Source organism: Calliphora vicina, chromosome 5 (genome assembly GCF_958450345.1).
Source record: "Calliphora vicina chromosome 5, idCalVici1.1, whole genome shotgun sequence".
NCBI classification, from domain to species: domain Eukaryota; kingdom Metazoa; phylum Arthropoda; class Insecta; order Diptera; family Calliphoridae; genus Calliphora; species Calliphora vicina.
The window spans coordinates 108023869-108037618 of NC_088784.1; the positions used below are offsets into that span (position 1 = coordinate 108023869).

General features: G+C 32.8%; 2 protein-coding genes across 2 annotated transcripts in view; both read right to left on the bottom strand.

The window, feature by feature from the left end:
- Positions 1-2077: 2077 nt before the first annotated feature.
- Positions 2078-7522, bottom strand: VGAT (vesicular GABA transporter). The gene is made up of 3 exons (XM_065513914.1): positions 6817-7522; positions 6593-6740; positions 2078-3378 (listed from the first exon to the last, which is right to left on the bottom strand). Exons 1-3 carry the CDS (start codon positions 7040-7042, stop codon positions 2082-2084), a joined length of 1671 nt encoding a protein of 556 aa, XP_065369986.1. The 5' UTR covers positions 7043-7522; the 3' UTR covers positions 2078-2081.
- A 2201-nt stretch (positions 7523-9723) lies between these two features.
- The window catches only part of Sox15 (Sox box protein 15), a 45523-nt gene continuing 41496 nt past the window's right edge, over positions 9724-13750 (bottom strand). Inside the window, exons 2-3 of the mRNA XM_065513027.1 lie at positions 12924-13720; positions 9724-11743 (exon numbers count right to left, since the gene is read on the bottom strand). Coding sequence (XP_065369099.1) covers positions 10056-11743; positions 12924-13720 — 2485 coding nt within the window. The 3' untranslated portion in view covers positions 9724-10055. The remainder of the gene's footprint in view (positions 11744-12923; positions 13721-13750) is intronic.

A 13750-nucleotide genomic window follows, 5' to 3' on the forward strand; every position in this document is an offset into this window, starting at 1 on the left:
CTAGTGTGTCTTTTGGTATTTATTGGGAAGACTGCTATAGTTATAGCACAAACCAGGATAGAATAATCGAAAAACCACCTTAAGATAGGTTTTGAATATAGTCCCTTTATAAGAGTCTAGTTAAAGTTATTTTTGTATGGGAACTATGACCATTTGTAGCTAAGTTTTTTGTATGCATTAAACTTTTGAGACATCATTAATTGAAAAAGCGCTATTTGTATGGGGGCTAGGTCAAAGAATTTCAATAGGCCAACTTTCCATGGGTCAAAACAGAACTGAACAGAAAAGTATTAAAATAAACTAATAAAAACTACCTTAATAGAAAATAATAAAAAAAAGAAAATTGTTCTATTTTAATCAATCTGGCAACTTTATACTCCAGATTCTCCGGCTGACATCAGACGCTCACATGCTCACGCCTGTGTATTTCTTATGGGAATGTTTGGCTCATGTACCCCCCAAATCTAAATCGTTAAAACTTAATTCAAAGAAAATGGTTTGGCTGATGTCAGCCGCGGTGCTGCTTGTTTGCTTTAAATTAATTTATTCGGATTGTTGTATCAAGACTCAAACTAACTTTAGCTCCCTAAGTTATGCTTCGCTTTATGAGGAAAACGTTTGTTTTTGTGGCAACACTTATGGAATAAACCATTGTTGAATTTATAATTGCATACTTTAAGGCATACATTTTTATGTTCAATGTTTTTGAAGTTGGGAAATGCGATTTCATAAGAATGCATAGAATAAACACATGGAAAGGAAGTAGTGGCGAGAAATTTGAAAAAAATTTAACAAAATAATATAATCATATGGGCGTGACAATTGGATGATGGAACTAAGAAGAACTTTCTTTTTAAAAAAATAATCTCTGATGTTTATTTTTATGAAATGATTAATTTTGTGTACACATTTCATAATGTATTAATTAGAATTGATGGTCAAATCAAATTCCAAAAAAGTCAAAACTTTTTTAGAAAAAAAAATATGTTCTACTTTGAACATTTGTACATATTATCAATAATAGGTTTATTTACTTCCAAAAAAGTCCACTTCTCTGCCTTTCTCTGCCACTTGATGTAAAATATAACAAATTGTTCCCGATGATAATCGATAAAATATGGAAAAAATTACAAATGTTTTTTCAAGGTAGTTCTTTTTTTTTGTTAACATTTTGAGTTAACTAAAAGGCAAATTTCCAAAATATGTCCTAAAACACTAATAGCTTATTTACTTTACGTTAGGTCAAAACGATAATAAAATGGATTTTTTAAGTATACAAAATTTAAATTAATAACCTGAAAGGTTGAAAATGCTTTGCGCTGCAGGAGTCGCTTTTATAAATTTAGGTTTAACTAATATTTGTATGCTTAGGTTAAGTCTTTCTGAACATGTTTGTTAATTTATTTTTGTTTATATTTAAGATATTAAGATCTGCCAGAAATTTATCTAAAATCAGCTTTTATCACAAAGAAAACCAACATTTGTTTAAACATTTTGTATATTAGTATATTTCTTTTCAGTTTTAATCGTTTTATTTTTGTTAAAAATTAGCAATAAATAATCGTTTGTGGAATATTTCTAACTATGAAATACATAAATAGTATGATTTTAGTTTTTTTTTTTTTTTAAATATTTGTGTTTAAAAATTTCAAATTAAATTAATACGATTCTTTTTAAATACGTGTATATATATAGATTTAATACTTTTTGTATATAAATATAAATTAAATACAATTACAATGTTTGTTTGGAAGACTTTGTTTTTGTGTTATATGTATGTATATTAATTATATTTATGTATATGTTCATTACTTTGATTAATTTATAATTAGTTTTATTTTTAGTTTAACAATTAGATATTCAACTATGTATAGTTTTTTTATATATATTTAATATTTAAATTGTTAAATGGAAGACAATTTTCATATTTGTTACTTTGTTGGAAGACATATGACATATTTATTTACTTATATACTAAATTTTATGTATGACTATTATTATTATTATTTGATGATATTATTTATAACTAGAGTTTTGTCTAATTGATTTTTATTTCTATTTTCATTTTTTCTATCGCTCGTTTAAAATGGAAGACCTATTTCGAAGGCATTTATCAATGCATTGCCCGAATCGTAGATGCCTATTACACCGAAAAGCACGCCCAAACCAATGATGATGTAGTCTTTTGCAATTTCCTTTTGATCCAACAGATGTCCTTTGATCTTTAGGTGAAAGTAACAAGGCCAAATGAAACTTAACATTGTACCCGTAAAGCTGCCAATGAAACCCATAAGTATTGAGAAATGTGGTATGAAGATGGCCATCATAATTGTGGAGAGTATAACGCCCACACGGAAACCCAAACCCCAGACCTTAAGCTCACCATCCAAATGCCAGATGCTTGGAAACTTTGTCTTTGGTGGACCGCGAAAGAAGTTGCGCTCTAATAGCTCACAGGCAGCATAAAACGGCAAGGGATAACTGAGTATGGCTTTGATAACTAAAAATACATTGACCAAGCCCTTGAATCCCTGAGAATGCAGGTTATTCGTTATGACCTGCTGGGTGTCATTTTGAAAGGTCAGAAAGCAGATATAACCAAAACCGGCCTTAAATGCAGCTGCTGCTATATGCGACCAATCCAACATCCAATTAAACTTGGAGCGGTCTGTCATATTTCCCTCTAAAGTGGGTAAAAATATCTGCGATGTATAAGAAAATACTATCACACCCAAGGAAATGGGAAAGTTTTCGAAATCAATGCTCCAACGCACTTTCGCCCAACCCCAATCGCCAATCTGTAGAATACAATAGCCCAAAATCACCACATTGATGACAATATGCGACATGGTGCACCAAAAGGACAGAGTCGAAACCATTTTCAGTGATTTCAAGAAGCCCATTGGCAGTAAAAATATACCAATCAACATCATCCAGGAACGCGAATCGAATGCACCTTGTGGATATGTGCCGGCCATTAAATCACCGCATACGACCACATACAAAATGCAAGTCATTAGTAATTCGATTAACTGGGCAATACTTACAGCTCGTGCTCCCAACCTGGGACCGAAACATACTTTCGCTATAGACACATAACTGTCGCGTACACGCACCAGCTGTCCCGTAGCCGGATCTGGTTCATACAGGCACTGCACCAACACTTTTCCCGTGTAACAGCAAATGTAGGCAATACCCACCATGGCAATTATGGCCCAGTAACCTCCATGTAGCACCGCAAATGGCAGGGACACAATAAACATACCCTGTATGGCGTTAGTTACATTCCAGGCAGCTTGCATTTCATCGATTTTATGACCACCGCCACCTTCACCTTCGCACACAAACGAGCTGCCTTCGGAGGCGATACTGCCCTGTCTGGAAAAGAATAAATGGAGGGGTGAGTGCAAGATTCATTTTATTTTAGTAGTTAAAATTTATAATTGAAACCAGTGGTCGGCACTCATAGCCACCAGCGGTCCAATATGATCAATTATTTATCTATCAACGAAGTTCATAAAAATAATCAAAATTTTCTTATTATTTGATAATAATATAGATTAGGTGAAAGAAAGTGCATTCAATTCTATTATAATTCATATTTCATGTCCTCTCTATGCCGACTACTGATATAAACACACTTATTTCCCCACTGGAAAGAAATTGTTTTAGATTTAAAATGTATTATGTACACAAATTCGAATAAAACATCGGAGAAATCACTAGTATTACAGTTGATTTGTCATTGAGCCAATTAACCGAAAAAAAAAGTTTTTTCCAAACAAAATTTAAAGAAAATTTTTAATTTTTAAATTTTTTTTTTAATTTATTAGTGAAAAAATTTTAAATTTCTTTATTAATTAAAAAAAATTTTAATTTATTAGTGGAACAAATTTTATGAAAAAAATCGGGTTTCAAAATATTTTTACCAATTTTATTTAACACATTGTAATTCCGACTATCAAAGGTCTTTGAAATATCTATCATTAGATATCCATATTGTCTATATTAATGACTTTATAAACCAGATATATGTAGATAAAAATCGAGGTTGTCCTGGTTTTTCCCTTATATCTCAGCCGATTTTCTCCATTTTAAATAGCAACCGAATCGGGTCTATATATCTGCTATAGACCCGATTGATGTATGAATAATGTATATAAGTTGTTTAGCGGCTACAGTATAAGGAAGACTTGAACATTGAAAGAACCTGGATCAGGTCTAACAGATATTGATAAGGACAAAGAAGTCGAACAATTTCGAAGAGCACCGAACACTGCTTCAGTAATGCTCTGATTCTTTTGTGCGCTAATGCTGGGTTGAAGTCGTATAAAGTTCAGAAAGTTCCAGAGTTAAAATTTTATAAAAAAAATACATCTGTTGTGTGATGTATGATGAAACTTATGTACTGGCTTATTTTCACAACCTCCGGTTTAAGATTTTTATGTGGCTGATGGATGAGGTAATATTCAAGAACAATACCGGACAAAAAACAAACAAAATTCCTCAAAATTTTTCTTGTGTGGCAAGCCATTTGCAGTTGTGGCAAAGGAAGTCAATTGTGACATCAGACACGATAAACACAGAAATAAAACAGCACAGAGTGCCTTCATACTTCTGGCTCGATTTGACATCATGTCACTATGGAAAAAAGCTCTTGAGTTGTATTCAAACAATAATATCAATTCTGTACCACGGGAGGCAAATCCACCCAACTGACCAGAACATGTCCGATTCGTCCTAAAAGGTAACGGAATCAACTATAAAATCTTTAATGGGAGGATTTCCGAAAAAAGTAATACCGAGTAATATGCCAATATTTCAATGTTTAATTAATTTATACAATATTTAAATAAATTTACGTATTTTTGAGAATTTTTATATTGAACGGTTTAAGTTTTATTTAACCTTATACAAGTATAAGTTTTTTCTGGCTCACTTTTTATAGTGAATCATTATGGTTCATTTTGCATTCGATAGATTTTCATCACATACAGTGCAAGTCCCAAAAATTTATTTAATATTCAACAATCCCTCAAAAACGTTAATAACTCCAGAAAATTCTATATATGTAAGTAAACAATTCTGTGAGAACTGATCCTTAATGAACATTCCTTGACTAACGATTTAGAGCTTAGTCCGAAATCCTTGATTTCTAAAAATAGAATTTTAACAGTTCATGTTATTAACATTTGAACTGCTCCAAAAAATGTAATTTGAGAATAATAACTTCTAGGGAAGTTTTAATATAGTTTTAATAGAAAAACATTTATCTAAAAATAAAAAACTACACCATTTCCAATTGAATTTTATAAAAATGTCAAATTATATTTCAGAAATGTCGAATTGTATTTTAATTTTCATTTCTATTAGCAAAATTTTTAAATAAATAATTGAAAGTTTCTTGAACACAATTAGAAATTTCTAAAATCCGACCGAATATTCGCTTTCAGATTAGTCCAATCTTCGTTCTAATATCAATATTCGGTAAAAATTTTACCGAACACCGAAACTTTTATAAGGGAAAAAATAGATTATAGAACTTATATGTATTTTATTGTAAAAGGTCTAAACTACCTGTAAAAACTATTCGGGGCTCCTAAAAATTAACTGAAACATGTTCTAAAATTATTTTTATACCCTTCACCATGAGTGGCAAGGGTATATATAAGTTTGTCATTCCGTTTGTAATTTCGACAGTTTTCATTTGCGACCCCACAACGTATATATATATCCTGAATCGTTATAGAAAGCGAAGTCGATATAGCCATGTCCGTCTGTATGTTGAAATCAACTTTACGTAGCCCCCTTAATAACTTACATACATGATTCATACATCAATATATCGGGAATTCTCCCGGCTCGGTTACTATTCAAAATAGTAATAGTAGTGAGATATAAGGGAAAAACCAGAACAACCTTAATATTTGATCTATTCTGAATTACTAAGTCATTAATATGAATATCCAATAATAGATATTTTAAAGACTTTTCAACGGCGTATATAAGTCCAAAGTAATTCGGACATACAATGGGTCAAAATCGGGAAAAATATTTTTTACGCCGAATTTTTTTACATCAAAAAAAATTTTGTTTTATAAAATTTTTTTCACAAATAAATTTTAAAAAAAATTTCCCATACAAAAAAAAATTTAAATTTTGTTTACCTAAAAATATTAAAAAATTTAATTTGGTGAAGATTCGGCACAGCCGAAAGTTTCGGTTTGTTTCGGAAAATGATTTCTTGAAATGTAATTAGAAATTTTTTAGAAACTGTTGAAATGTATGGAACCATTGATAAATACACATCGATCGGAAACTCACCTGTCAAAGACCTAACTCAGTTGACAAAAACCTAAGTGGTGAGAATGTATAGTTAATAAAACCATGTGAAAACAAAAACAACACACGTATGTGTGATTATTTTGAGTAATTTTGTTCTAGTTTCCGCTCTATATATATTTCTCTATTTATAGAACATTTTTCAAATAATTATTGTTATTTATATCTGGCATTTCCGACTCCTTAGATAGAAATTTGTTGAAACTGGTTTGTATATAAAAAATACTGGAGATATAAATATGTAACTTACCTAAAACCATCTTGTTGATATCTGCCATCATATTCGTTGGCCACAAATGAGGTGGTCTGATAACCTTCTCCCTTATAATCACTGGCCTCGCCGTCATCCGCCCAACCATTTGGATTTCTAAAGGGATTCAATTCGGTAGGTCTGTCAGCTAAAATCATTTCACATTAATAAAACACGTTAGCTATAAAACCTAAATCTTAACATAGATCGTGCAGGAGTCTTACCAGTGCCGTAATTAGTTTCATCGCCCTGATACATGGCCTGTGTGTTATTTGGCTGATTATCGTGATGCTGTTGCTGCTGATTCGGTTGTGCCATACTACTAACTCCACCTGGCTGTTCATAGTCCTTCTTTTCGGGCATATGTTGACGGGCCGTTTGTACCGCTACATTAAAGATATTTTTAATTGGTGGCAATTGGGACGCTTTTATTTTATTTAAGAATGACATGATGGCTTTAAAATCTTTTCCAATTCGTGATGAGTCTACTACAAAATGTTTTCTTTTTCTTTTTTTTCAAAGCGATGAAGGTGGCGATGGTGTTCAAATTTCTTTACTATACGACAGCTGAATTTTATGTTGCTTCTTTAGTTTTTCTTTTTTTTTTTTGAGGTTAGACAAGGCAAAAGGGGGATGACTGCAGATTTAATAATTATTGAGAAAATTTCTCAATGAAGAAAAGTGTGCTTCTTATCGATTTTATAATGTAATAGGAAAATTTTGTGATGACTTCAATTCAATTCATGTAAAATTTAAAATTTATCCTGAATTGCAGTATTTATTCTTTATTTCCCGCACCAGTTACGAATTTTTGTCATGTTATACATTTTTTTCTTTCACTGGCCCATTAAATACATTTTCGTCTAGCAAAAAAAAGTGATGAACAGAAATCGATACATACTACAATTCTATATAAGTATGACCACTAAAACTGAAATGGAAACGTGAGATTAGTTAAATAAATGAACAAACTTTAAATAAATAGAACTTTGCAAATACACTACGAACAACAAGAATCGTTAATAGGAAAATGAAAAAATTTAATTATGTTTATTTTAAAATTACTTTTTTTATGTAACGTTATAACAAGTAACTAACGCCAAAAAATTTTAGTGTAAAATGTGGATTTCTTTAAGTTTTTTTCTTCCTTTACGTTTCAATTTTGACGCATGCTCTATGATGTCCTTGATTATTTAAAGAAAACAATATGAAATTTTATGATTTAAGGGTGGCACACTGTCTAAATCAAATCATTCACAATGGTATGATTTTATGAAGAAATTTCAAAACTTTTTTTGTTTATGGAATTAAAGTGGTAAGAATTTAAACTGAGATTTTTTACTTGCGCAAATTCCGAAACAAATGTATACAGAATTGACAGTGATGTTTTTCAACAATTGAATGAAATAGAACACCAAATAAAACTCAGAATTTATTCTTAAAAGATTTTGAAAGTAATTAACTGCCCGGTTCGGTTGCTATTTAAATTCGAGAAAATCGGCCCACAAATGGCTCAGATATAAGTACAACCTCGATTTTTTACCTATTTTTATCAATATCGGAATTACTAAGTCATAAATATAGACAATATGGATATCTAATGATAGATATTTCAATGTCCTTTGTAACGACGTATATAACGCCATAGTAAGTCGGACCTACAATGGGTCAAAATCGGGACAAATATTTTTTAACCCGAATTTTTTTTTAACCAAAAAAATTTTTTATCATGCAATATTTTTCACTAATAAATTATTAAAAAAATAAAATTTACAAAAAAAAATTCTTCACAAAAAATGTGTAAAAAAAACACGAGAACACGAAACTCTAAAGTAAAGTATAAAACAATTAAATATGGTTATATATTGTTATGTTTTTACCTTTTAAAAATGGTGGTTAATTTTCTTTAAAAAAAGTTTTCCTTTAAATAAAGTTTAAATACGATTTATTTACACAGCTCCATCTTTTATTGTAGAAGTCTTGTGAATACTCTAACGGAAATACTAGAATGTTCTATTTCCTCAATGATCATCAAGAGTTTATAAAGCTGCTGTTAATGCTGTCATATTTATAAACAATGTTAATAACAGCGTATTATCAACATTGTAGATAAGTAGAAGTTTCTACTGATAGAAATGTTTGTAAACATGATGAATGATGCAAGCAGCCGTTACAAGCGGCTGCTTTGGAGCATTTCAATTGGAGTTTTATGAAAAATGTGGTTAAACGAACATATTTATATCCCCTTCACCATCATAGTGTGGAGGTTTTATGAGTTTATGTTGATTTTTGTACCGTCCCAAAATATTGCTCTAAAATATTCCTTAAAGTATGTATATCAATCTGTTCATGATCACTTTATGAGGGATTAAGGTATCCGGACCTAATAACTCATAAATAAATTTGTTTCTACAACATTTGGTACTTCTAAAAGTGAATCTACATGATGGACAATTTATTTTACATTTTTTTATTATTTCAGCAATTCTTTATATAAATATTATTCACTATTTTTAATATCCTGGTGAAATTTCGTAAAAAATCGTTCAAAATATGGAATTGTGAAACAATTTTAACAAAACAATCTAGATAGTCTAAAAATTGATTCAATCTCATAGACATTTTTTATATTAAGAGAATTTTTAACAAATTCTTCGTAAAGCAAAATCTAATGCAAATTTAAGACATTCTTGAATATCGTTTGAAACTGTTTAGATAATGAAACATAAGTTATATGTTCTTATAGAATGGAAATGAGACAACTTTTACGCCCACTAAAACACCTACTGTGTAAAATTTAGCATGTTTGACTCTCGAAATGTAACTGATTTTGAAAAAATTTTTGTGTGAATTGTCTTTCTTTTTTTTATCCAGAGTAGAATATACTCTATGGAATTTAGCTGCCTGTTCTTTAAACTTTTTATATACACTAACTATTATATACACAGCACCATCTTCTTGAGGTCTCATGAATAATCTAACAGAGATACTAGAATGTTCTATTTCCACAATAATCACCTAGATACCAGAGTAGCTTCTGAGAGAATTTGCGATATAAATGAACAACTCACCTTTTTATATTGACATCTTTTTTCTGTAACAGACAAAATGAACTGAACTTTTTATACAAATAGCTTTAAAAAATGTTTATTCATCTACAATTATGTATATTTTTGATCTTTTTTTGTTGAGAATTTTCACATGTATAATATATACTACATTTATATTTACATGATTATTTAGAGTTATGGAAGTAAATTGAAACAGGAAATAAAATTAGAATTTAACAATTTTTTTTTTAAAGAACTGCTACACATTGTCCTTATGATGAGTCAGGCGTGGATCCGTGATCGACCAGTTGTTAAAATTTATTTTTCCTTTTTTAGTATTTTATATTAAAAATTGTTCGGTTTTAGGGGGTGGGATCCTCGCCTGTAATGGGTAGTTGTACATTAGATTGAATCTAATTGCTGTAGCATGTTTTTCTTACTCCCGCTAAAATGTTGCTGATTTCATCATCACGTCTGGGATCGAGTAGAATTTCACCCACCCCTAAAACACCCGTGGGATTTGGAACACCACTAAATATTTGCGGATGATGGGTGTGATGATGATGGGGATGTGAATGAGCTGGATAGGGTGCGGACTGAGCCAAAGTGGCGGCCAAAGGAGTGGATGTAGCCTGCGTCATTAGGCTCATTTGGGAGGCTGAGTTACCGGCTTCATTTAAATGTGACATTTGTGATGCAATCTGAGGACTGTAGTGGTTGTAATGAAGATAACTTTGATTTTGATTGTGAGCCACCTGGCCATAGACTCCGGCTGGAATGGAGGATTGTTGTAAAGGCAGAGTTAGTTGCAATGGAAATGACTGGCTCGCTAAGGAATACGGAAGTTGACTGTAGTAGCTGCCACTGGCGGCTGTCGTTGACACTACCATGGGATTGAATGCGTCATAGCTATCGTAATTGTGATTAGAATCAGGATATTTGGTTTGTTTTGGATTCTTTAGCGTGGTGTCATCTTCATTGTTCATGTCACTGGCGTTATTTTCACCCGATAATGTACCATAGTCGCCGTCTGCAAACGGAGAAGAGTGCGCGGCCGCCGTTGTTGTGTAACGTAAATAATCCTCATAAGCAACATTGTGATTGTAGGCATTAGGCGACACTAAATAATCTCCAGCACAAGAGCCCTGTGACATGCGGGCATTCTCCAAGGAGAAATTCAAATCACTGTGGTGATGATGCGATGCCGTTTGATGCGTTGAGTAGGTGGTTGAAGCCAACGACGAAGGATGGCCGCTGCCAGAACTCATGACATTGGTGTGTGTATTCGAGTGGATTTTATCTTCATCTAAACACGATATCGGAGGGTAGAAAGTACCTTTCACCGAATGACCATGATCCAGCAGACCACGAGTCGTACAGGTAACATACATACCGCGGCCAGCTACCACAGACAAAGACGTCGCTGCTAAGGGATATGCGGACCTAAGCGAGTCGTTCTCTTTACATTTGTCGATTTCCTTTTGTGACAGTTTATGACCTCCACCAGCAGCACTTAATAGTGAACGAGTTCTTGCTAAGCCTTTTCCCACTTGAGTTGTCGCTGAAGGCTTTGTACAGTTCTTCTTGTATGAGGTACCGTTAGTCGTCTCTTCTGCCGCCACACCAAAGTTGTGCTGTAGATCACTTCTCGTTGTTGCATCATTGCTGTGAGGTGTCGGGCAATTTAGATAGTCATTGTTATCAGCCATATCTGGATTACTGTAGCAGTCCAAAGAACTGGGTGAATAATTTGGCCTCAATGTTTGTTCATACAGGGCAGAGTTCGAGGGTGTGTGCATGTGCGGCGTTGGATTTCTTTGATGATTTGAATTCGTATCGAACGTGCCCGATGACAGTGAGTTAGAGGGTGGGGTGGATGATGATTTTGCATTTGATTGTTTGTTCGGCGTTTGAGTACCAGCAACGCCATTTTGGTCCTTTGTCACACCATTCGTTTGTAGAGTGCGTAGTTTTGATTGTTTCCTTCGTCGAGGTCGGTACTTATAATTGGGATGTTCGGTCATGTGTATAACGCGTAGCCGTTCGGCTTCCTCCACATAGGGTCTACGATCTTGTGGTGTTAATGAACGCCATTTTTTGCCTAATAAAGAAATATTAAGAATTTATTTGTTTATGTTAATTATCTCAAATAGATTATGGAGAAACATTTTTAAGAAATAAGTAATCTATATACATATCTGTGGAGTTTGGACAAAACATCTTAAGTCGAGATAAGAAAATATCTATTTTTTTGTAATAAAACTAACTTTTCAAAACGATCCGTTTACACTAATCTGCTTATTCTTACGAATATTAGTTTCTAAGCTATCATAAAAAACAAATCAACTTATTTGGAGTTGTTGTTGATTTGTTTTTGACACAACAACTTAATTCGCAAAAACTGTTGAATTTATCGATAATTATTTTATTATTTATCCTTTGTTTAATTCTTTGAGACAAATAATAAAGTTCTTCAAGGTCAAATAATAAAATATTGATCGATAAATTCAACAGTTTTTGGGCTCTCCTGAAAAATTTGAAAATTCCACTTAAGTTGTTTTGTCAAAAGTTCACAGATATATAAAAGACTAAAAATGTTAATTAGGTTTTCCATTTATTGTGAGCCCCGATAGACTATATTAAAGTCTACTGGACTATTAGTTCGAGGGTTGCGGGTTCGATTCCCACCAAAGGATAAATGTACGTCTTTATATATTAAAAGCGGGAGATTCGCGAATAAATATTGTATTACGAAACATTCAAAACATTGCCATTGTAAATTATCAAAAAATTTCCAAAATACAGGATACAATTCAATGAATTTTACTTATTCACAAATCCTTTTGTCTTGATAAATTGGTTGATAAAATATTTATTCAATTCCTGGGAATGAAAAAAAGTCCGGGAAGTTAGAAACCCTAATTTTATAAGAAATTACTTCAGCACAGATTAGTACAGATATGCAACAAATGACAGTTGTCAAAAAGTTACAGCCAACCATATGATTGGTTGTTTTAACGTAAAATTTTCGATAGTTGTGGTTTGTATAGCGAGAGCAATTTGACATTTTCAGTTGCTTGTTTTCTATTGGCAATTTTTGACACCAGCTGATTCATATCTGCATTATCTGTGTACTTCAGTATAGATTATTCGGCACATGTTAACAATATGCAAATATCGACAACTCTTGTAGAATGTATTTTAATCGTAACAGGAAGAGTTGGGGCCATAGTTAACTTTAATTATCCTCCTAACGTTGGAATAAAACTTTTAGTACTTACCTAACATTTTACTAAGATCAGCATTATGTAAATCGGGATTTTCATCGGCCAACTTTTTGCGTTCAATTTTAGCCCAAACCATAAATGCATTCATGGGTCTACGTATTCTAGCTTCTTTGGCACATTTGGACTGATTGCTGCCGACAGCACGAAACTTGACTTCATTGACTAATTTATGACGATCTAGGAAATTCCTATTCGCCGCACAGATTTCTCCCTTATAGTCGTATGCCCACATCGAGCCATCCATTATACTCGGTCCACCTCCCACTCCCACAACACCACCAATATTTCCACCTCCTGCTCCAGCTCCACCACCATACTCTTCCGTATCTGAAGACATGGCCACGGTCATCATGTTGGGATGCGACAAATACTTGTTGAGCATGGTCGAAGAGGTACTATTTGTGAGCAATGGTGACATGTTTGAACCAATTAAATGCTGTGATGAGGATGACTGTGGCGGCGGTGTAGAGCCCATATAAGAGTTAGATATTATCACCGAATTGTGGCATTGCGAGTTAATGGATAATGAGACGGCTGTCGTAACATCTGTCATGTGATCATTATCATAGCTATTGTTATGGGTGGGCGTAGACGTTGAGGTCGAGTGATGAATGGCAGGAGAGTGTAAGCTTGAAGAAGAATGTTCGCTACCATGGCGATACTGATAAGAAATTTCACTATTTGTATCGTGTATCAAACGGCCGTCGGCCAGCAGTGACGCATGATCGTGTAAATCTGCTGAACTATTATACTCGGGAGTACGATTGATGGGTGAGTTATATTTTTTGGAGCTAAAAATAAAAAAGATTAAATTAAATAAG